The 25,656-nt window shown below is 42.5% G+C and overlaps 1 protein-coding gene across 10 annotated transcripts in view; it reads left to right on the top strand.

Annotated features, from left to right (window-relative positions):
* Positions 1 to 25,656, top strand: part of gtf2ird1 (GTF2I repeat domain containing 1) — a 157,786-nt gene that overhangs the window by 75,345 nt on the left and 56,785 nt on the right. For all 10 annotated transcript variants that reach the window (XR_010968476.1, XM_068008024.1, XM_068008029.1 and 7 more), the window contains 7 exons: positions 6,088 to 6,271; positions 8,786 to 8,811; positions 12,421 to 12,465; positions 12,578 to 12,686; positions 20,374 to 20,402; positions 22,368 to 22,448; positions 24,263 to 24,352. Coding sequence is in view for 9 of the 10 variants with exons in the window: in XM_068008024.1 (XP_067864125.1) it covers positions 6,088 to 6,271; positions 8,786 to 8,811; positions 12,421 to 12,465; positions 12,578 to 12,686; positions 20,374 to 20,402; positions 22,368 to 22,448; positions 24,263 to 24,352 (564 nt within the window). In the remaining variant the exon portion in view is untranslated. The remainder of the gene's footprint in view (positions 1 to 6,087; positions 6,272 to 8,785; positions 8,812 to 12,420; positions 12,466 to 12,577; positions 12,687 to 20,373; positions 20,403 to 22,367; positions 22,449 to 24,262; positions 24,353 to 25,656) is intronic.

Raw genomic sequence — 25,656 nt, 5'->3', positions numbered from 1 at the left:
CCCGGGGGCTCGGTCGGTGGGAGGCCCCGGGGGCTCGGTCGGTGGGAGGCCCGGGGGCTGGGTCGGTGGGAGGCCCGGGGGCTCGGTCGGTGGGAGGCCCCGGGGGCTTGTTACAGGCTGTGTCTGGTTCTGAGGGTTCCGAGCATGTTGATAGATGGAAAAACCAACAGTCTGTGCACAAAGCCCAAACCAATAAAGTAATTCATTTTTGACAGCTTGTTATTTTGTAAATACCTGAACACGTATCAGGTCCCATTCCTTTTTTTCATTCACTCTTTCAAGTCGCTAACTGTAGGTGAAGTGACTGCAAAGAAATGAACATCATCACACAGTTTAGTAAATATAACAGCACCCTGTATTCAAGGTACGAAATATAGAACAGTCTGCCAGTTCTGTCAGCCCAATGGGGAGTTTGCAGGATTTTATTTTCAGAGGTGGGAGTATATATTATGCAGATTTAGTTAACAAAAATGAGCCTGCTATGGGTGGAATAAGCATCTATATCGTTAACATTGCGATTGCCAATCTACAGGGTACAAAGCATGCTGATTGGTTGCTTGATTGTTTTTAATGAATGTTACATTTGAGGCAATCCAAAAATACTTACACACTTCTCTCACTATTTCTCAAACAAATTCCCATTCACGAAATAAGGAAAACATCAAATCCTTGGGAAAAAATTCAAATGAGATGGATTAGAGGCCATCTCAATCCAGTTCTGCGTAGGTCCAAATGGCTAGAATAAATTTTTGCTTTGGACAATCTTGCCCAGAGAGGCTGAAAGGAGGATGATCTTGGGAGGACTATTCTTTTGAGGTTTGGAGCTCAGGTACATTATTGGGGCAGGGTAAAGGGAGCTGTACTCTGCATTAAACTGTGCTGTATCTAACCTGGGAGCACTTGATCTAGACTCTGAGTGCAAAAAGTTCCATTTCCCCAGCAGTGATAAGAACATAAGAAATAGGAGCAGGAGTAGGCCATACGGCCCCTCGAGCCTGCTCAGCCATTCAATCAGATCATGGATCTTTGACCTCAACTCCACTTGGCCGCCCGATCCCCATATCCCTTGATTCCCCTGGAGTCCAAAAATCTATCTATCTCAGCCTTGAATATATTCAATGACTCAGCATCCACTGCCCTCTGGGGTAGAGAATTCCAAAGATGCACAACCCTCTGAGTGAAGAAATTCCTCCTCATCTCAGTCTTGAATGGCCGACCCCTTATCCTGCGACTATGCCCCCTAGCTCTAGACTCTCTGGCCAGGGGAAACAACCTCTCAGCATCTACCCTGTCAATCTTATATGTTGCAATGAGATCACCTCTCATTCTTCTAAACTCCAGAGAGTATAGGCCCATTCTATTTAACCTCTCCTCATAGGACAACCCTCTCATCCCAGGGATCAATCTAGTGAACCTTCGTTGCACTCCCTCTAAGGCAAGTATATCCTTCCTTAGATAAGGAGACCAAAACTGTATGCAATAATCCAGGTGAGGTCTTACTAAAGCCCTGTACAACTGTAGTAAGACTTCCCTACTCTTGTACTCCAACCCCCTTGCAATAAAGGCCAACATGCCATTTGCATTCCTAATTGCCTGCTGTACCTGCATACTAACTCTTTGTATTTCTTGTATGAGGACACCCAAGTCTCTCTGAACACCAACATTTAATAGTTTCTCATCATTTAAAAAATATTCTGTTTTTCTATTCTTCCTACCGAAGTGAATACCCTCACATTCCCCCACATTATGCTCCATCTGCCACCTTCTTGCCCACTCACTTAATCTGTCTATATCCCTTTGCAGAGTCTTTGTGTCCTCCTCACAGCTTACATTCCCACCTAGCTTTGTATCGTCAGCAAACTTGGATACATTATACTCGGTCCCTTAATCTATATTAATGACTTCGATGGTAAATAGCTGAGGCCCAAGCACCGATCCTTGCAGCACCCCACTAGTTACAGCCTGCCAACCTAAGAATGACCTGTTTATCCCTACTTTCTGTTTTCTGTCCTTTAACCAATCCTCTATCCATGCTAATATATTACTCTAACCCCATGAGCCCTCATGTTGTGTAACAACCTATTATGTAAAGCTGTAGACTGCAGGAAGATATCATTGCCTGGTGAGGTGGGAAGAAAAGTGGCAAATGGAATTCAATCTGGAGAAGTGTAAGGTAATGCATTTGGGGAGGGCAAACAAGGCAAGGGAATACACAATAAATGGGAGGATACTGAAAGGTGTAGAGGAAGTGAGAGATCTTGGAGTGCATGTCCACAGATCCCTGAAGGTAGTAGGATAGGTAGATAAGGTGGTTAAGATGGCATATGGAATACTTTCCTTTATTAGCCAAGGCATAGAATATAAGAGCAGCGAGGTTATGCTGGAACTGTATAAAACATTGGTTAGGCCACAGCTTGAGTACTGTGTACAGTTCTGGTCACCACATTACAGGAAGGATGTAATTGCACTAGAGAGGGTACAGAGGAAATTTACAAGGATGTTGCCAGGACTGGAGAATTTCAGCTATGAGGGAAGATCGGATAGGCTGGGGTTGTTCTCTTTGGAACAGAGGAGGCTGAGGGGTGATTTGATTGAGGTGTACAAAATTATGAGGGGCCTAGATAGAGTGGATAGGAAGGACCTATTTCCCTTAGCAGAGAGGTCAATAACCAGGGGGCATAGATTTAAAGTGATTGGTAGAAGGATTAGAGGGGAGCTGAGGAAATTTTTTTTCATCCAGAGGGTGGTGGAGGTCTGGAACTCACTGCCTGAAAAGGTGGTAGAGGCAGAAAGTCTCAACTCATTTTAAAAGTACCTGGATGTGTACCTGAAGTGCCGTGACCTACAAGGTTACGGACCAAGTGCTGGAAAGTGGGATTAGGCTGGGTGGCTCATTTTCGGCCAGTGCGGACAAATGGGCCAAATGGCCTCCTTCTGTGCCGTAAATTTTCTATAATTCTATGTGGCATCTTATCGAATGCCTTTTGAAAATCCAAATATACTACATCCACTGGTTCCCCTTTATCTATCCTGCTAGTTACATCCTCAAAAAACTCTAATAGATTTGTTAAACACGATTTCCCTTTCATAAAACCATGTTGACTTCGCCTAATCATATTGTGATTTTCTAAGTGCCCTGTTACCACTTCCTTAATAATGGATTCCAGCATTTTCCTGATGACCAATGTCAGGCTAACTGGCCTGTAGTTCCCTGTTTTCTCTCTCCCTCCCTTCTTGAATAGCGGGGTTACATTTGCTACCTTCCAATCCACGGGGACCATTCCAGAATCTAGAGAATTTTGGAAGATCATAACCAATGTATCAGCTATCTCTGCAGCCACCTCTTTTAGAACCCCAGAGTTAGGCCATCAGGTCCATGCGATTTGTTAGCTTTTAGTCCCATTCGTTTGTCCAGTACTTTTTCTCTAATGATATTAATTGTTTTAAGTTCCTCACTTTCATTTACCCCTTGGTTCCCCACTATTTTTGGTATGCTTTTTGTGTCTTCTACGTGAAGACAGATACAAAATATTTGTTTAACGCATCTGCCATTTCCTGATTTCCCATTATAATTTCTCCTGTCTCAGCCTCTAAGGGACCAACGTTTACTTTTGCTACTCTTTTCCTTTTTACATACTTGTAGAAGCTCTTACAATCCATTTTTATATTTCTGTTAATTTACTTTCATATTCCATTTTCTCCTTTATCAATTTTTTGGTGGTCCTTTATTGGTTTCTAAAACTCTCCCAATCCCCAGACTTATTACTCTTCTTGGCAACATTATAGGCCTCTTATTTCAATCTAATACTCTCCTTAACTTCTTTACTTAGCCACGGGTGGATCACTTTTCCTGTGGAGTTTTTATCTCTCAATGAAATGTACACTTGTTGAGAATATTGAAATATTTCTTTAAATGTTTGTCGTTGCTTTTCAACTGTCAAACCCTTTAATTTAATTTCCCAATCTACCTTTGACAACTCTCCCCTCATACCTATGTAATTGGCTTTATTTAAGTTTAAGACTCTAGTTTCTGACTTAAGTTACTTTCAAACTCAATGTGAAATTCTATCATATTATGATCACTCTTCCCCAGAGGTTCTTTTACTGTGAGATTACTAATTAACCCTATCTCATTACATAATACAAGATCTAAAATAGCCTGTTCCCTGGTTGGTTCCATGACGTATTGCTCTAGGAAACCGTTACAAATACATTCCATGAACTCATCTTCCAAACTACCTTTGCCAATTTGATTTGCCCAGTCTATATGCAGATTAAAGTCCCCCACGATGACTGCATTTCCTTTGTTACAAGGTCCCATTATTTCATGATTAATACTCTGTCCAACGGTATTGCTACTAATTGGGGGCCTATAAACTACTCCCACCAGTGTTTTCTGCCCCTTGTTATTACTAATTTCCACCCAGGCTGATTCTACTTCCTGATCTTCCAAGCCAAGATCCTTTCTCACCACTGTCCTCATGTCATCCTTTATTATCAGGGCTACACCTCCTCCTTTTCCATTCTGCCTGTCTTTTCTAAATGTCATGTACCCTGGAATATTTAGTTCCCAGCCTTGGTCATTTTGCAGCCATGTTTCTGTAATGGCTATTAGGTCAAACCCATTTATCTCTATTTGTGTAATTAATTAATCTATCTTGTTACGAATGCTCCGTGCATTCAGATAAAGAGCCATTAATTTTGACTTTTTCTCACTTTGACCTTACTTGTTGTTGCACTATTATTGGTAAACTCTCTGTCTCTTCCTGTCACACTCTGCTTATCTTTACCCAAATCACTACACTGTTCTATTGTCTTAAATTTTCTCATCAGATTTCTAAATTTCCCCTCACCTGACCCTTCCCCCACGCCCCCCCCCCAACTCCTTTTTCAGTTTAAAGTCCTATCTACAGCCCTAGTTATTTGATTTGCCGGGACATTGGTCCCAGCCCATTTTAAGTGGAGCCCGTCCCGTCGGAACAGCTCCCTCGTTCCCCATTACAGGTGCCAGTGCCCCATGAATCGAAACGCCATCCTCCCACACCACTCTTTGAGCCACGCATTTAACTCTCTGATCTGTTTGATCCAATGCCAATTTGCGTGTGGCTCAGGTAGTAATCCAGAGATTATTATCTTTGAGGTTCTGCTTATTAATTTAGACCCTAGTTCCTCAAATTGACTCCGCGTCCCACCCCCGCCCTCGCTCCGCGTCCGGGCTTTATCCCCCCCGCCCTCGCTCTGCGTCGCCCCCCGCCCTCGCTCCGCGTCCGGGCTTTATCCCCCCCCCCCCGCCCCGCTCTCTCGCTCCACTCTCGCCCCTCAATTTCATGAATTGAAATTGAACAATAATGTAAAATTTGTGCCTGGTATGCACCCCTTACACACCAGATGCTGCACTTCAAGGTTTGGCCCTTTGTTAGAGTTGCAAGGCAATTTTTTAAAAAACGAGATAGTCATTGACCTGGAGCCTGAAATTTTGCAGGCAGTTGCAGTTACCTCTGCAGTTTAGGAGCAGCTGTAATGACCTGGATTTGTTCAGTTGGAGCAGTGGCCTTAAAGGGAGGAGTGAGATTTACCAGCTAAACGTGAGCAATGCCAGGGGAGATCCAACAGCATCTTAAAAACATTTCACTTGTGCAGAACTTTCATTTTTGCTTAGTTGCTGTTAAAATACCACCCCCCTCCCCCCGCCCCCAATGTTTATAGAAATTGGAGCCACTTATTAAGCTACACCTTAAACTTTGGGGAGGTGCGGACAAGTGAAAATATATATCCAACTCATCAGACACTTGCTGTGAGATACATGTTGCAAAAGGTCCATTTGGTGATGTTAGAGAGCTTCCCCAGTGAGCAGGGTGATCAAGAATGGACAAAAGTCACCCACTGCGTCAAATGAGACTGGCATTCAAATCATGCCATCTGGTTGGCAGCCAGGCACTGTACCCCACTGCTTTTTAATTGTGTCTATACAAAAATTTTGGAATTTCTTCAACAAAAAATGTTTTTTGACCAGAATACTGATGCATTGCTCAGAAAGCTGGGAAGTGTTTCCATATTTTAAACTGGTGTCATCTCTGTTTTCTGTAGCTGAGGCCTTGGGCTTGGATCATATGGTTCCCGTTCCGTACCGGAAGATTGCCTGCGACCCAGAGGCAGTTGAAATAATAGGCATTCCGGAAGGAATTCCCTTCAAGCGACCTTGTACCTATGGGGTTCCCAAATTGAAACGGATCTTGGAAGCAAGGCATAAAGTTCGCTTTGTTATTAAAAGGTAAGATGGGTCCAGAAGATGTTGCAGGCCCCAGAGCCTCTCTGGGATTTGTACTGCAGGGGATTCCACCAGTGGTAGACGGGTTTTCAAAATCCTAATCCTAATCCTAATCCCAATCCTTTCAAAATTCTTCCTCTAAAACCCTGGTCTGAACAAAAAAGGTTCAATTGGAATTTTGTTTTTTTAACACCTGAAGGCATTTTGTTTTGCTTTGATACCGATCCATTGGTGCCAGCAGCCTGCTGGTACCTTGTTTAATGGCCATGCTTCATGCCAAGGCAGTGAGTGTCAGCAGACTGTTCAACTGCACATGGCATCATCGCCAAGTCTGATCCAGCATTCATGTGTCACTTTCTAGCAGTTGCCACTGGGTAACGATCAGGAGCTGGAATCCTGGCTGATTCTGCCCTTCTGAAGGGCACTGGTGCCCAACAGATACCCTGGCTGAGATAAACTAATTCGGGATCGGGTGGAACACCAATTCTACACCCTGTCCAATATTACTCTCCACTCACTGCAACGGGGTGTAAAACCAGTGTTGACCTGATCCTGTCAGTTTCCTGATGGGTGGGTTAGGTTAAAATTGCCCCCTGGGAATCAAACCTGGGACCTTCTGGCTTTTATGACTTAGTTCTACACCGGGTGGTACCTTTACTTACAAGGCCATCAGGAGAGCTCAGTATAATTGTGAAATTAGATCCCAATCACTGTTGAGATTCGACTTCACTTGCGATGGTTATCCTAAAATGTTGCGTAGACTAATGCCGTATTTAATTTATACAGATCACAATAGAGACTGTTGGAATTACTGCCTTTTCAAACTATATTTTCCACTCTCTGCGCACCAGACACCAATCCTGGGTACCTGCTTCCAGGCCACTACCAAGTCTGCTCTGCAAGTGGCCACAAGGAGGTGCATCCAAGGTGACTCACCAACCAATTTTCCACCCCCACCCTGTGGGGAAACAGCTGGCCTCTGCTTGTTACCCTTCCCCAAAGGCACAACTAATGTTGGGAATTCGCAGACGTGCAAAATTCTGGCACCTACTTTTATCCTGCCAGTCTGTTGGTCTGTGTGTTGGGGTGCGGACTAGTCTATGCTGAAAGGACTGTCTTTCAATGTGCCAACTTAGCTTCTTGGCTCCTGTTAATAGAGGGAGGTGAGCATGTGACAAAAATGTCGTATTTTTGTCAGTCTGGTTTTGGTTTGGTGGCTGTCCCTTTAAATCCGGTCACAGCTGTTTAAAAAAACGATAGCGGTTTAAATTCATTTACCAAATTTAACTCAATACAATGTTAGAAGATTTGTTAGTTGCAGGCATTCGAGGAAAATTCAAACTTAAAGAACACATTGAGCTAAGCTTTGTACAAGAATTTGAACTGCAGTTTTTCTTTCAACTGCTTATGTGGTATGACTGGATTTAAAGCTACAGAAGCCAAGTGTACCCTCTAGGACATCTGCAGCCTCACCCATCCCCCCCCCCCATACCCCGTACCCCAGACAGCGAGTGTGACAGCGATGATGTGATGGGCTCCGTATTGTACCTATCATTCCAGCTGCTGTCGAGGGACAGAAGACTGGTAAGAGGTGCGCTGCTGGTCTAACAATGCATAGAAGGAGAGGGCATTTATTTTTAATTATGTAAAGACATTTGTGAAGCACCCCACCTCTAGAGGAATGAGCAGTAGGAACTCTGACTGACTGACTCCGTAGCCCTGAGGCACTGTAACCAGTTTTAGTGTTCCTTGGCTGAGGTCAGTTAACAGCACAGATCGGAGGTCAGACCTGGAGCTTTCCTGTTCTGTATGACTCACTTCAGCGCTGCCAGTTTACTTATCAAATGCACCATTGGGGAGCTCGGCTCCCTGCTGCAGTATTTCAGAATTGTGAGTGGTTTTCTGCAGTATCCATCAGTGACGACACTCTACACCACTCAATACTGGTTAAAAATAATGTTTGTAGAAATTTTTGGGGAATTGACCTGATCCTCCTCATCTCCAGCTATTTATTCCGCTTCCGTCACTCTCATTCCCCCATTCTTGCATCTACAATTCTGGAACAGGAGCATTTACTTAGTAAAGTGGCGTTTCATGCAGAGGCTCTGAACCACCAATCAATTGATGGTGTCCAAGTGTTAGTGAGTGGGGGTTGGTGGGGGGGTGCGGGGGTAGCTCATGAGATGAGTTGCACGAAAGAAAATTAAAACCAGAAGTTTTGCATTTCCACTTCTTGCTGGGTTTCTGGCTGCGGTGGTGAGCAGGTGCTGTCATGTGGTCTCTTGCGTGACCTGCTCACATCTGACACCGTTGCTGTTAAACTGGATGATTAGATCAGGTGGGTTGGCCATGTTCTCACATGCCCTCTGCTCTTTGTTCTGCATTGTGCAGCTGGCTGGCTGCTGATCTTCGTAAAGTTTTAGTCACTAAAGCAGAAGGTTTGTGCTGATTGAAATGCTTAAGTCTTTTATAAAAGCCAAATTGACCTTTTTTTAAATTTTTCTCCATTTCCTGCAGGATGTTTGATGAACGAGTTCTGACAGGTAAGCTGGAGTTGACTATTGGACAATGGTAAAGTTAGGCAGAGGTTGGAGGGCGTTACTTTTCCTGCTACAATCCTGAGCTGTTCTGTTGAGATGCACATCATCAAAGCCGTCACCTCAACTTTCTTTCAGCGGGCACTTTAGATGGATGGATTTGTTGGGACTCCCACATTAAAGTTACCAATTGAGCACCTGTTGAATTAATTACAGGTGGATGTGTGTGTTGTTCTTGGACACCCTTCTTCAGTCAAGCAGTAGGGTGGCCTAGACTGTTCCTTCTCTTGGTGGATCTTGGGCCAAATGGCAGCTTTCTTGAAGCGTGGACCTCTGAGGCCAAGACATATTCTTGTCCCAGTGGCCTGCCGCAGAACTGCCCAAGCTATTTGCGCTGCAATGTTGGAGTGTCAAGACACTTAGGTATTTGAATCGGTGAGCTCCAGACTGCGAGAACAGCATCTGTACTGCCAAGCTCTTTGCTCCTCTTTGCAATGCAATGGGCTTCCAAACACAATCGCCTCTCTGGCTCAAACAGTTGTGTAGCATTAGTCTAGTGTAGGGAGCGTCTCACCACAGATCTTTCCAGAAAATGAACGACTTGTGATGCTAGTCGGCTATGAAGCAAAGAAAGACTCCCCCTCCCCACTGCTGAGCTGGCCTATTTGTTCCAGGAGAATGAACACACTTAGCATGGTGTTTAAATTCACACCACAAGCCTGCAGGCTGCAGCCACCCACAGAAAGACAGGTGTTCTTATTGTTCCATCTGTGTCAGTTATTATCCCTTGGGGGTGGGTCTGGTGGTGGGGGGAGCAGCCCTGTGACTTGCAATGCGTAAACAGCACAGTCTGACTCTTAACATGGTGAAAGAATTTTATTAACCATGCAAAGTTTACCACGTCACTGCTTTCATGTTCTGTAATTTAATCATTCATTGCCAAAGAGGTTCTCAAATATGATGTGTCTTTACCTTGAAACATAATCAGACCCGAGGCATTTTATGCCATGGTTAAAAGTTTAGAGATCCAGGATAATGCTGGGGTTACTGCTTTTGCTGGCAACCTAGCTCTCTAAATGGGCACAAGACCATGACACAAATTTAATTTTGCTGCCAAATTGATAAACTAATCAAACTTACAGAGGATAAATCCGCTGGTCCGGATGGATTGCATCCGTGCATACTAAAAGAAACTAAGGAAGAGGTAGTAGAGGCACTATTACATTACAGCTAATGTCAGTCCTATATTTATAAAAGGAGATAGAACAAGTCCAGGGAACTATAGACCAGTTAGCTCAACGTTGGTGGTAGGAAATACAATGGAATCTTTATTCAAAGATGTAATAGAAAAACATCTAGAAACCGAAAATATAATAAAGAAAAGTCAGCACGGATTTTAAAAGGGAAAGTCATGCTTGACCAGCCTTGTTGAATTCTTTGAAGTAGTAACAGAAAGAGTAGATGTAATATACTTGGATTTTCAAAAGGCCTTTGATAAGATACCGTTCTGTGGACTCGTGACTAAAGTCAGAGCATGTGGAGTCAGGGGACAAGTAGCAGAATAGATAACAAGCTGGCTACAAAACATAAATCAGAGAGTAGAGATTAAAGGTAGTTACTCAGACTGACAGAAGGTGGGAAGTGGTGTTCCACAAGGATCGGTGCTGGGATCACTGTTGTTCACAATTTACATAAACGATTTGTACTTGGGAATCAGAAGTTCAATATCAAAATTTGCAGATGACACCAAATTGGGGAGTATAGTTAATACTGAGGAGGACTGCGACAAAATACAAGACGATGTTAAACTTGCAGAATAGGCATGTAAATAGCAATAGAATTTCAATATAGTTAAGTGTGAGGTGGTGTATTTTGGGAGGAGGTTTAAGGGCGCCACATATTCCTTGGAAAATAAGAGTCTAAATGGGGTAGAGGAACAAAGGGATCAAGGGGTACAGATTCACAAATCATTAAAAGTAGCAACGCAGGTTAACGAGGCTATAAAAATGCAAACAAAACACTGGGGTTCATTTCTAGCGGAATAGAATTGAAAAGCAGAGAAGTTATGTTAAACTTGTATAGAACCTTGGCTAGACCACACATACTGTGCACAGTTCTGGTCTCCATATTATGTAAAGGATATAAAGCCTCTGGAGAAGATACAACAAAGGTTTACAAGGATGATACCAGAACTGAGAGATTATAATTATCAGGAAAAACTGAACAGGCTGGAGCTCTTTTCTCTGGAATAGAGCAGGCTGAGGGGTGAGCTAATAGAGGCCTTTAAAATTTTGAAGGGGTTTGATAGGGTAGTCATAGAGAAGAAGTTTCCACTTGTGGGGGAGTCCAAAACTAGGGGTTATAAATATAAGATAGTCACTGATAAATCCAATAAGGAATTCAGGAGAAACTTCTTTACCCAGAGAGTGGTGAGAATGTGGAATTTGCTACCACAAGGAGTAGTTGAGGTGATTAGCATAGATGCATTTAAGGGGAAGCTAGATAAACACACGAGGGAGAAAGGAATAGAAGGTTATGTTGATGGGGTTAGATGAAGTAAGGTGGGAGTAGGCTCGTATGGAGCATAAACACCAGCACAGGCCAGTTGGGTGGAACGGCTTGTTTCTGTGCTGTAAATTCTATGTGATTATGGGAGCCACAGGAGTCCTCCATATGTTTCTCAATGTTTTGGAAAGGATTCCAGCCAGCAGATAAAAATGACCCCCGCTAAATGCACTAGTTTCTTGTTTAGATGCAAAAGTTTCCAAAGACAGTAACTCCTTAGCAAACCTGACCGGGTTTGTGATTTCCTTTCTGAACTGTGCAAAGTGCAGATGTCACAGCCAAACATTCAGGAACAAAAAGCCCAAGAACCACATCCTGTCTGTGTTAAACTCCCATCACAGTAAATCGGGAAATAACAGGAGGAACTCCACAATCTCACACTGCCAATTGGGGGCCGCGCCCACAGGGAGCAGGGCTTGGAGTTGTAGCCGCAACTCTTCAAATGCTCTCACCGTGAGTCCAACCCTTCCTTGGCCGTGCAGGATAGTGGGATTACCTCAGATCTGTGTGTGTCTATTAAATCTGTATATTAAATGTCCTGCTGTCTGTTTATTTTTTTCTCTCTGTTTCCAATTTTCTCCCTTCCTCTCGTAAAGTGCTAATTCTTGGGTGGTGACCCAGCGGCTCCTGTGAGCAGGAAGGTCGCTCGACTGCGGAAGGCATCACAGCTAAGCCGAATGCCGTCCTTGCCCGCTGTTCACACGTGCACGTTTTCCCACAGGAGTCGCTGGATAACTATTAGGATCGGGAACCCCGGCCTTTCTCCCCCCTGCCCAAACTCAGGGCACCAAGGCCAACTTTTGCCCCATTAGCACCATCCCAGCTGAAATCAGATCATTCAGGATCTCTATTCATTTAATATCAGTTCATCGGGTCAAAAGTACATCATTTTGCATTTTGTTTTCAATTTAAAACATATAAACATTTGAAATCAATACCCCTATTCCCCACTCCCCCGCCCATTTAATGCTGTGAACATGTGTTGTTGCCTTGTTTAATGACCCAATTATAATCAATATTTTTAATTATACTTTTTTGCAACCTCCGCAGAAGGACCTTGCTATGATCGGACCTTCGAACCACAGCAGACCATTGGTGAGAAAATACTCTCCTATTCACGTCACTCAATTCTTTCATGTAATTATAAGCCTCCAAATCAAGCTGTTCTTGCACAGGCAGCTTAAACTGTACCTGCTGTTTGTTATAGGGACCAAATACATACGGGAAGGATCCAAGCAAGATGGCCACTCCCCTTTGGATGAAGAGCCCCACAGAACAATGACGCTAGACATGGCCCCTAACAACCATGTCTGCCGGTAGGAAATGGCTAATGTTATCAGTCTTTAATGTGAGCAGTAATTAAAAACAAAGAACTTACATAGTGTTTTTCACGACTTCAGGACGTCCCAAAGCGCTTCACAGCCAATTAAATACTTTTTGAAGTGAGTCACTGTTGTAATGTAGGAAATGCGGCAATTTTCACCCAGCAAGGTCCCACAAACAGCAATGTGATAATGACCAAATAATCTGTTTTTAGTGACGTTAGTTGAGGGTTAAATATTGGCCAGGACACCGGGGAGAACTCCCCTGCCCTTCTTAGAATAGTGCCATGGGATATTTTACATCCGCCTGAGAGGGTAGGGACGTTTACATAGCACCTTGGGACGTTTATATACTATGTTAAAGGCGCTATATAAATGCAAGTTGTTGTTGTTGTTGTAGACGGGGCCTCGGTTTAACATCTCATCCAAAAGACGGCACCTCCGACAGTGTAGCACTCCCTCAGTACTGCACTGGAGTGTCAGCCTAGATTATGTGCACTAGTCTCTCGAGTGGGGCTTGAACCCACAACCTTCTGACTCCGAGGCGAGAGTGCTCCCGCTGAGCCACAGCTGACAACTAATTAATCATCAGATAATTGAAGAAAAATATCCCATCACAGGTAACCCTTTCCTCCCAACATTCATTTATGCAAGACTGATCACTAATATAATCCCTCCAATATTTATAAGAGCACGTTCCTATTTCAAAGTTTCTTCACACTGACCACATTATATCCATCTCCACTACTGACTCACTTATACGTACACATAGATTTGCTTATTATCAACTTCACACGCAGGCTACCCACACAATCAACTATTTGCAGATACAGAAACCATCTCCACTGCATCACACTTGTTCCATGACAACTAAGTGGTCCATAGCTCACTTTTCAAACAAAAAATTGAAAATTACTTTTCTGGGCTGTCATGGATCTTGTTACACACTTGATGGGGTAAAGTTTCCATTTTGGGTGCAATTGAGAAATTGTGCCCAAAATGCACTTAAAATTGCACTAGTTAGCTTACAGTTCAACTTTCTGATAAAATTCATTTGCATAATCACAAGCATAAAATCTTCCATGAACCAATGCAATCAGGCAGCATAATAGAACGTAATTTCTTTTTTCACTTTCCTTTTAAAAAGAATATTCCTTGATGTATTTAAGAGTGGTTATATGTAGTTACTCAGACTGACAGAAGGTGGGAAGTGGTGTTCCACAAGGATTGGTGCTGGGACCACTGTTGTTCACCATTTACTTAAACAATTTGAACTTGGGAATCGAAGGTATAATTTCAAAATTTGCAGACGACACCAAATTGGGGGATATAGTTAATACCAAGGAGGACTGTGACAAAATACAGTAATAAACTCGCAGAACGGGTGTGTAATTAGCAAATGAATTTCAATACAGATAAGTGTGAGATGGTACATTATGGTAGGAAGAATAAGGAGGCCACGTACTCTTTGGAAAATAAGAGTCTAAATGGGGTAAAGGAGCAGAGGGATCCAGAGGTACAGATTCACAAATCATTAAAAGTATAGATGCAGATTAATAAAGCCATCAAAAAAAACAAAGTACTGGGGTTCATTTCTAGAGGGATAGAATTGAAAAGCAGAGAAGTTATGTTAAACTTGTATAGCACTTTGGTTAGACCACACTCGGAATACTGTGAACAGTTCTGGTCTCCATATTATAAAAAGGATATAGAGGCACTGGAGAAGGTGCAAAAAAAGATTTACTAGGATGATATAATTCACTAGGAGGGTATAATTTCAAAATTTGCCGATTTCACAAAACTCGGAAATGTAGTAAACAATGTGGAGGATAGTAACAGACTTCAGGAGGACACAGACAGACTGGTGAAATGGGCAGACACTTGGCAGGTGAAATTTAACGCAGAGAAGTATTAAGTGCTGCATTTTGGTAGGAAGAATGAGGAGAGGCAATATAAACTAAATGGTACAATTTTAAAGGGGGTGCAAGAACAGAACTTGGGGGTGCACATACACAAATCTTTGAAGATGGCAAGACAAATTGAGAAGGCTGTTAAAAAAGCATTTCAGATCCTAGACTTTATTAATAAAGACATAGAGCACAAAAGCAAGGAAGTTATGCTAAACTTTTATAAAACACTGGTTAGACCTCAGCTAGAGTGTTGTGTTCAATTCTGGGCACCACACTTTAGGAAGGATGTCAAGGCCTTAGGTTGCAAAGGAGATTTACTAGAATGGTGCCAGGGATGAGAGACTTCAGTTATGTGAAGAGATTGGAGAAGCTGGGGTTGTTCTCCTTAGAACAGAGAAGGCTAAGAGGAGATTTGATGGAGGAGTTCAAAATCAAGAATGGTTTTGACAGAGTAAGTAAGGAGAAAATGTTTCAGTGGCAGAAGGGCCGGTAACCAGAGGACACAGACTTAAGATGCAAAAGAGCCAGAGGTGACATGTGGAAACATTTTTTTATGCAGCGAGTTGTTGTGATCTGAAATGCACTGCCTGAAAGGACGGTGGAAGCAGATTCAATAGTAACTTTCAAAAGGGAATTAGATAAAATTTACAGGGCTATGGGGAAAGAGCAGGGGAATGGGACTAATTGGTTAGCTCTTTCAAAGAGCTGGCACGAGCATGATGGGCCGAATGGCCTCCTCCAGTGCTGTACCTACTATGATATCAGAACTGAGAGGTTATACCGATCAGGAAAGATTGAACAGGCTGAGGCTCTTTTCTCTAGAAAAGAGAAGACTGAGGGGTGACCTGATTGAGGTTTTTAAAATTATGAAAGGATTTGATAGGGTAGATGTAGAGAAGATGTTTCCACTTGTGGGGGAGACCAGAACTAGGGGCCATAAGTATAAGATAGTCACTGATAAATCCAATAGGGAATTCAGGAGAAACTTCTTTACCCAGACAGTGGTTAGAATGTGGAACTCACTACCACAAGGAGTAGTTGAGGTGACTAGCAGAGATACATTTAAGGGGAAGCTAGATAAACATATGAGGGAGAAAGGAATAGAAGGATATGTTGATGGGGTTAGATGAAGGGTGGGAGGAGGCTTGTGTGAAGCGTAAACATCAGCATGGACCGATTGGGCTAAATGGCCTGTTTATGTGCTGTACATGCTGTGTAATGTAATTCTATATAACCTGGTGCGGTTTTATTAATACAGCTGAAAATGGGTTTATCAGCAAAAATAAGCATTTTTAATAAGGGTGTCCAGTCCTCCACCTGTGAGTGACCAGATTTAAAATCACTGAAAATGACTTTAAAAAACTATACTGAATCATTCACTAGTTTCATTGGTGTACACTAGTGAGCTTCTTATCAAATTAAATATATTTTGATATACGTGCCTACTAATGCCTGTGTGCCTAAGAAAATGAGTGAAATTTGAAGAGCCTTCATGGAACCAGCACAATCGGCGGGATCTCGCAATTTCGACCTAGGGGCGTGTCCAGTTTTGTGGACGGGGCCTGATCCGGGTGAATTAAATCTTGAAACAGTGTAAAAGATCGCCGAAAACACAGACGTAAGTGGTTTCAGGCGTGACTCACGTACGTTCAAAATTCCCCGATCTCTTGCGCTGGTTTGGCCGATTCCGCCCAGATTAGGTCGATACTGGTGTAAACAAGCGGAAACTCGGCCCCTATATATGTATTTTACAATGGTACAGAAAAAAGAATTCCATCAATATTAATGAATTAATAACTAAATATATGTGGATTAAATCAGATAATGAATGCTAACTCCAGAACAATATATAAGAAATATTGTATCTGAAATTCCAATATCTAATCTATATTAGATAAAAGAGTATCAGACAAATCTTTTCTCCTTTCCTAGCATGCACATAACAGAAGATTGGATCTACCATTCATGTTTAAGCTTTTTAAAATGCCTGAATCACCTTTGGACTATCACACATAATCCAATCTGAATTACATGATGCTTACCCAACCAAACCAATCATAACAGGGCCACGGTATAACTCTGACTGAAGTGTAATTAACTCCAGCCATTAAAGATGAAGTCAGACATAAAGTTGCATTAACCTAACGCTACTTTATTTAACAACATCTGTAACACCATTAATACCGCCATGCAGTTAAATGTTGAGGATTACAGAAGTAACTGGATGTTCACTATTAATCAAGTCAAAATCATCATATCCTCAGTAGTAGTTTAAGTGTATCACAGTGTCTCAGCATTAGCTGGTTTTGTTCAGTAACAGTGTAACAAAGTTAGCTTGATATCCAAAATTACAGCAAGGTCCAAGATTACAGTACAGTTTAGCAAGGTCCAAGATTACAGTACAGTTTAGCAAGGTCCAAGATTACAGTACAGTTTAGCAAGGTCCAAGATTACAGTACAGTTTAGCAAGATCCAAGATTACAGTACAGTTTAGCAAGATCCAAGATTACAGTACAGTTTTGCGAAATTAGGTTTACAGTTAGATTTGAGGTCTAACAAGTAGGTCTCCGTGTGCAGGATATCCATTTGTGACATGAACATAAAATATACAACTTCATCCTTTGTAGTAGGTTGACTACTGTGGCATTGATAGTTCTGCTTTCCTCTGGGATGCTCAGACTTCACCTCTGGAGACACCTGTGATGAGTCTTATCCCTGGTCATTGTTTTCTTTCATCGATCATCATCTTCTCGTCTAGCTTAACAAATCTTGCATGTACGTTGGACCAGAATTTGCTATCAAAATAGCAGTGAGGCTAATGGCACTCGCCATTATTTATGCACAAATGGTACAGCAACTTCAGCCAAATGTGTGGTTAAATGCGGATATCCAAAAATTGCTGTCCGAGTTGTGCTGCTCCACCAATAGCGTCGCAAAAACAGCATCTCGCCGTCTGCCTCACCATTGAAATGCATTGAATGGCACGAAGTTGCTGTATTTGTGTGGTAGATACGAACTAAACTCGGCACAGAAAGTTAAAACTTATCATTTCAAGTCTAAGTACCCTTTTAACGAAGTGATAAGTGTTAATTACTGCTAATCAACCTCTAGCACTGAAAATTAACTATTACAAGTGTGGCGTCTCATTCCTTCAGGTTTTAATTGTTGGAGAATTTAAAAATGTAAAATTTTAAAAAATTTTTTACATTTCCTTTCTGTCTCTTTTTTTCTCTCTCTCCTAATCCAATCTTTCTTTCCCTCTCTTTTATTTCTCTTTCTGTACCTGATTTGACGTTGAATTCACCCACTCTAATTTACACTTCCTTCTCAGTCCTTGCGCTGTTTATTTCACAATCCTTCAATCTCACTGGTTAAGGAGATACACAGTTGCTTGCCCTGTTCACTCAGGTCCCAGATGCCCTGTTTTTCCCTCACTGCGCCATTATCAGCTCGCACTTTCAGCAACTTACCACGTAAAAAATTTTTAAAACCCCAACGTGCAAGGGCAAGTCTAATTAATGACAGACGTCGGTCGTTAGATGCCCTGCTACAGCAAATGATGGCCCATTATTTTTCTGTATTGCTATTCGGTACTGCCCTTTCCTTTCTAGGCTCAGGCACTTAACTAATAACAATGGAGATACAGCTTGTAGTTTTGCTTCTGTTCAATTAAGTACTTAACCTTTCAACAATTCTTAACTTTGGAGATTTGCTTCCAAATCTTTTCACGACGTCCTTTAACCTGTCCAGAAACCTTCTGATTTGGGTGGGGCAAAGCATGGCTTCAACTACCTTATTAACCAGGAAGTCCCATTTAAGGGGACATAACCATTGATGATCTATCAGTGCAATCACATAGATCCTTTTCCAAGGTGCCATTCAATGGGAATGCATGTGAAAGAAGCTGTAATTGCTCGATTTTAATTAGTTTGACAAGGAACAGGGTTCCATTTCTACTTCCTTCGTTTGATTGCATAAATCATGATGAGGATGGCAGGTTTCTGATATCAATAGTTGATCAAGGTTTTCCTTCGCACATTAACCAGTTTACAGGTCTGCTTCTTTGGCAGGTCCATTTCATTCTAGTTAGTGGATTTAATTAGGAACATGTGCTGTACTCTCATATATAAATCCCTTGCCAAAGGATTTCCCAGTGTGCAAGGATTAGTTTTTCTTTTAGTTTTCCCAGAACACCTATAGTGCATCATATGCTCATAGTTTTCCTACAATTACTCATAGTACAGCAAGAGTGAAGGGTCTGCATTCCATTATTTGTTCATCATTCTCAGGATATGGGCATCTCTGGCAAGGCCAGAATTTGCTGCCCATCCCTAGTTTCCCTGTGAAGGTGGTGGTGGGCCTTCTGTTTCATACAACTGGGTGGCTTGCTAGGCCACTTCAGAGGGCAATTAAGAGTCAATCACATTGGTTTTGGACTGGAGTCACATATAGGTCAGACCCAGTAAGGAGGGCAGGTTTCCTTTCCTAAAGGACATTGGTGAACTGGTTGTATTTTTACGAAAATCCAACAGCTTCATGGTCATTTTTACTGATACCAGCTTTTTATTTTAAAAAGAACTGAATTCAGATTCTCAAACTGCCTCTGGTGGGATTTAAACTTGCGCTCTCTGGATTACTAGTCCGGTAACAAACAGTACACTACTGTGGGGTGGCAACAGCCTCTAGTACTTCACACAAGCAGCCAATCTTCATAGGTCAACCAAACAGCAAATGTTAACAGGCTCTTCAGCAGATGGAGCTCAATTCTATCCTCGCTGTATATCCACATACTTCAGTAGGGATTACTGGATAGTGAAAAGGAATAGGAGCCCTGGCTGATTGCCCCACCCCCAGCCTAGGATCCTGAGGCCAACTACAATGCCCCAACTCCCCCTCAGCTGAGAGAATAGACCAGGAATCAAACTTGTCATTATGGTCTGTGTGGCTCAGTGCAGTTCTGGGCAAAACGGACAAAGCCATTCATATTGTAGGGAAAAATGGTTCGCGATTCTTTAATACTTGGCTTGGAATTTTTGTTTTAGCTCTGCCTGTTGCTATTCCCAATGATGTCTGCTTCACAATGCAATATTTTTTCCTTCAAATTTTCTAAACTATAAGACAGCAAAAAGCAATTCAAATTCACTGGTTGTATTTACATTCTAAATATCTCTGAGATGATGCTTCCTCCTGATTGGAAACACAAAAATGTGTTTGCACAATAATGCCAACTATTTCTCCAAAAGCAGGACAGTTTGAACGAGCACATGTCTATTTAAAAGGGCACCATCATGAAAAATTTTGGGCTAACACCCTCCCCCAATTTTACTTGCAAATCAGTGATATAAATCCCGTCCAAATGCGTCATCACATCAGCTATGGTTGGCATCATCACAACTAAAAGGATACACAATTCTTGGGCTGTTCTTCCTCCCCAAGTTTTTTTTAAAAAGTATATCAAACACTTCACGTGGACAGTGCCTCTTTAAATAAAAAAAAATCAGCAAATATGTTGTGGGGGCTACAGTTTTAATTATAATGGAACAATAAAATTGCAATGTATTATAAACCCTCTAAATGACAGTAGATCTCTCAACTAATTTTTAGAAAAGTCATCCATTGTTTCCCCTCTCCATTGAACTCATTGAGCAGATGCCTCCCAACTTTAGATGCAAGTACAAAGACTTCTGACTGTTGGTTGGGTCTCCCAACTCTTTAGGTTCTACCTTGTACTATAAAGTGCTGGATTTTGAAATGTATTTTTCTCTTATCAGGTCTATGAAGATGAAAGAAATTGAAATGGGTGAGTAGCTGTGTGATTTCTGGATTACAGTCGCTTTAAAAATTGCACATTCAGCCTCCTGTAATTGCGTTTTTTTTTAGTTATTTGCACAGCTTCTCAGATCGTGTTAGATTCCACAATGAATCGTTCTTTCATAAACGTGTATTGAGAGTCCCCTGGTTAGGAAAGTACGAGGAGTGTGGACCTACTTTCTGCAAGCAACCCAGTTTTGCTTCCTCCCAAGTTCCCCACCCACACCCACACTTTATCCTTGCTGCTGGATCTAGAGAAGGACCTCGGCCCAACTGGTGAATACAAATCCAGAAAAAGCCAAACCAAACCAACTGTGTGGCTCCAGTAATGAGAAAAGTTGACATGTTAATTATTCTTGTGCCCTCACCCTCTTACTGGTAGCAATTTGTGTGACAAATAGTGTGACTCCTGGTTGCTGCTAATCACAAACCAAACCCATGGGATGAAGGCAGAAGGTCAGTGCCATATATTCTTTATGAACATTGATACCTTTAAATTTTGCAAATTTTCTCCACTGCTCTCCCAAAGACATTGACTCTTGCCATGATACAGACGCTGTCAGCCCTCCAACACCTCGCCCAAATGGTCAGAGCACAAGTGCAAGTCTGGAGAAGCTGCACTGAGCGGGCAGGTAAATGTCGAGTGTGTCATTACAAAGTGATGGTACATCAATTGATAAATTCCCCTTTTGTTAGGACTCTTGACACATCACCAGGAGAGTCCTCAGGGCCAACAGTGGGAGAGGAAGATGGCCCCTCCCCATTGCACTGTGCTCATCCCCCCCCCCCCGTGGAGCTCCCGCAGCTGTGGGCGTGCTGTTTCTCGCCCTCTATAATGTATTTTTAAACCAACAAAAAAGTTTGTGGAGCTCCTGTTCCCTCAACTGTTTTAAAGCTGTTTCTTAATTATCACTAAAATCCATAGTGATTTCCACATAGAAACTATTGCTGGTGATGTCCTGCAAAAAGCTAACTCATATCAAACTCCTCTTTCTGCTACTTTAACGGAGCCGTAACCTATTTTTTAAAAAACGCATTAACTCCTCTGTTAAGAGTGGAGAGTAGGGTTAGAGACAATTGTTTGTACAGTAACATCACTGATGGTAATTTTCATGTGTGCAGTTTTTGCAGGTTATTTAACTTGGACTGTCAGCATAGAAATAAGGGACATCAGTCTAAATGAAACAGCCTTAGGATGGGGGGATGGAAGACATTTGTTTTTTTCCACAGGGTAATCGATATGTGAAGCAGGGTCCATAGGGCATCAATTAAACTCTATAATCTATTAAGAGAGAGAGCTGAAGATTATAGAGTTAAATGCCATATGGACAAGAGATCAAATACCACACAGGGCATGGGAGTCCTGTTGGGTTGCAATCATGAAAGATCATATGGGGAGAGTAGTCAGTTAATGGGGAGGTGAGATTGATCAGATATTCTGGAGTCCTGTTGAATCATGTCTGAGATTGAGGAATCTTGGAAGGTTAAATAGCTTGAGGAGAGTCCATGATACATGTTTTGTTGGAAGGAGCAGGTTAGAGAGCTACCTCTGAATTTTTCCTCCTGTTTTATCTTTCCGGAGTCTCCCCATGGTTCCCAGTTGCAGGGGGAGGGTAGGAACCTGATCCTGGGATCCACCAATAATTCAGTGTGACTGGGCTGCCAGTAGACGTGTAAGAGGCAGACTGTCGACCCTCTGATTTGTTCATCCATCCTTCCCTCTCCTGTGTCGTGCCTGGCTTGTTGCGTCTCCAGAGCAGCTGAGATCGGGCACTGAAAGGGAACTGCACAGTCAGACGTTCCGTGGCAAAGCAGATTATCCTGGGCCACCCAGAGGACCTGGCTCTTTAACCTGACTCTCGCTCCCAATTTGTGGACGTGCTCCCCTTGAAATCCAAGCCTTGGCCACCTGGTTTCCCCACGGTGACTTTCCTCTTCTCCCCTCTATTCGCAGGCACCTCCATTGATCTGTCGACAATGAAAAAAGTGAAAACAGAGCCAGAAGATTCGGAAATTATTCAAATTACTGTTCAAGGTAAAAAGTAAATAAAGCTGGGCTCGTTGGATATTAATTGCTGAACAGATTGTATTTGGTGAGCAGTCACCTGAAATCTGAGTGCAAGTTTGTGACTGTCTTCTGAGCTTCGTTTGTTAAAGGAATGACAGAAACTCCGACACTAATGATGCCAGCGGAAAACTCCCCATCTCAGTTCCCATTTTCATCACCGCCTTTCCTAGCCTTGCTCCTTCTCCGCTCCCTCCCTCCCTCCCTCTTTCAAAGCCGTTGACTCCTAAGAAGAGTGTGGTTCATGTGTGAGAAACTGTGGACAAATTTAAATATTGACAAGCCACACACCCCAAACATGCAGCAACTGAACGTAAAGACGACGGAAGGTCTGGGATTAACTTTTAAAGCCTGTCCACTTAAGGCCGCTGTTAGAATATTGTGTCCAGATTTTTGCTGCCCTGCTTTAAGAAGGATGTCAAGGCGGTGGAGAGGGTGCAGAATACATTTGCTACGATGGTAGCAGGGATGAGAGGTTTAAATATAAAGATAGAAACCGGGCCTCTTTTTATTAGAATAAAGTCGGTTCTGATAGAGGTGTTCAAAATTACAAAGGGTTTTGATGAAGTAAATCAGCAAAAACTATTTCCACTGGTCAGCGAGTCAGTAAGATGAAGCAGATTTATTTTTTGTGCAGAGGGTTTTTAGGACGTGGAATAGCCGACCAGAAACTGTGATGGAAACAGAATCTAGAATAGCCTTTAAAAGGGAAGTGGATAAATAATTTAAAACCAAAAATTTATTGGGATTTGGGGAAAAGGGCAGGGTAATAGTACTAAGTAGAGAGCCCTTTCAGAGAGCCAGCAATGGTACAATGGGCCGAATGGTCTCCTACTGTCCTGTAAGATTCTAGATTCTATAAATACTTTATAAAATGCGGATCGCCATCTCTACTGCACCAAAGACATGTGCACAGGCTGTCTGTACAAGATTATGACTGAGCAGCAGCATAAGTGCTGCTAATGTTAAAGCCAAATCCAGTGTTTATGCCGGGGACACAGGAGCTGTCGCCACTGTAACTCAGCATTCCGTACCAGTCCAGAATGTCTGCAGGAAAATACCAGCACCAAAGTATCACATCCTGGTTTTCCGACCTGTGGAGCGCTCTGGTCTGTCCTTTGTGTGCAAGGTTTATAAGGCAGAGTGACCCTGGTGCTTATTGGACCAGGGTTGGTGGAGCATGTACTGGGTGAATGGAAAGCTTTAGTTTGTGCTGTGGGCCGTCTTGTCCCTGGACTCGAGCAAACACTAGAGATGAGGTAGCCAGATTGTTGTCCTTATTCCAGTTGCATTCTGTAGTCATGTCACTTTATATATATATATATATATATATATTTTAAAAAGCCACATCTGCTGAACATTTTCAGTATCATTTTCCTATTTTCAGGCCATGTCTCTAAATTTGCACATGCAGGGATCAGATGGCTGACATTTTGACTAGATTAAAGTTGCTACTGATTGATGATAGGCATTTTGAGAGGCCTTTTTTAAAAGCCGTGCACTGACAACGAGGAGCAGGGAGTCAGGTGGTTCCTGCAGCCTGAGAGATCGATCTGCAGGGAACACAGGGAGATCTGTACCTGCTACGGTCTGTAATTTTTGCTGCTGTGTTATTAAAGTGACAGTGCTGAATGAAATACCAGGAGTGGACAGTACGAGGGACTGGCCATTTTGCCGTGTGTGTAAGAGTGTGACCAAGTGATCAGAGTTATACCCACTTGGATTACCTACTCAGGGATGACCCTTTCTCACAAGATAACCAGACTTTCTGCTTCTACTGACAGATCCAAATGCTGCCTCAGAAGATCTCAGTGAAAACCTATCTGATAAATCAACCTCCGAGGAACCCGACCTACTGCTGGAATCTCCCTCAGGTACCTGTCCTCTCCATATAACTTAGTACCACAGCAGAAACCTCCGCAAATTATAATGGCCCGGAAATTGCTCAAGAAATAACGGCGAGACTAACAGCGCTCACCGTTATTTCAGGGCACATCGAAGAGCAAGTTCCGGCCAGCGCACATGCGCAGTCAAACACGGAAATCCGGAACTTGCTCTTCCGGATTTCCTGCTGATCTGACAACTTCGCGTTAAAGGGACCTCGCCGGCTGCAATCAATGGACCAGCGCCAACTTGGTCTCCTGCCCAGCTGGAAACTAACCTCGCCAGAGAAAAGGTACGCTGCGTTATATCAGGTCTAAACTAACTTTTAATGGCATGGTAAGTATTAATGACTGCCAAACAAGCTCTCAGGCACTGAAAATTAACTTTAAAAAAATGTGGAGTCTCATTACTCCCGATTTTAATAAGTTTTAGACATTAAAAAAAAATTAATTAAAAAAATTTAAGATTTTTATTTTTTTCACTCTTTCGTTGTGTCTCTTTTATCTCAGACTTTTAATCCTAGTCTCTCTTTATTTTGCATTCTCTATCTGATTTTATAGTACATTTACTCATCTTATCTGACGCTTCCTCGTTCTTACTTTGCGCGGTTTGTGAATGAGCTTCACTTCCTGGTTCTCAAAGCATGGCTTGCTTCAAGCTGACTGGTGGAGGGGTCAGAGAGATCCTTTCCTCCTCTCACAGCTCAGAGAAGCCTGGGGAACGATCGCTGCACTCACCCACCTGCCTCCCCAGTGTTGGAGCATTTCACCATCACTTTGCTCCATTGGTGGACACATCTGGCAGATGTGCCTTTTTGGAGAAGTGTGTGGCCAGCAGAGTGAGTCGAGATCTGCTCTTCACCACTGCTGGGTTATCCCAGTGCCAACACATACTGTGGGTGTTAGTCCTGTGCACTTGTATTTAATATGACATTTGTTGGGACTACAGGCTTTTTTTGATACATATTAATGACTTGGACTTGTGTACAGGGCACAATTTCCAAATTTGCAGATGACACAAAACTTGGAAGTGTAGTAAACAGTTAGTAATATACTTCAAGAGGACATAGACAGGCTAGTGGAATGGGCGGACACATGGCAGATGAAATTTATCGCAGGAAAGTGGAAAGTGATACATTTTGGCAGGAAGAATGAGGAGAAGCAATATAAACTAAATGGTACAATTCTAAAGGAGGTGCATTAACAGAGATACCTGGGGGTCTATGTGCACAAATCTTTGAAGGTAGCAGGACAGGTTGGTTAACCAGGACAGGTTAAAAAAGTATACGGGATCC

The sequence above is a fragment of the Heptranchias perlo genome, chromosome 28, assembly GCF_035084215.1.
Source record: "Heptranchias perlo isolate sHepPer1 chromosome 28, sHepPer1.hap1, whole genome shotgun sequence".
NCBI lineage: Eukaryota > Metazoa > Chordata > Chondrichthyes > Hexanchiformes > Hexanchidae > Heptranchias > Heptranchias perlo.
The sequence above is the reverse complement of the archived record's forward strand: the minus strand, read 5'-3'. Positions and strand labels throughout refer to the sequence as shown.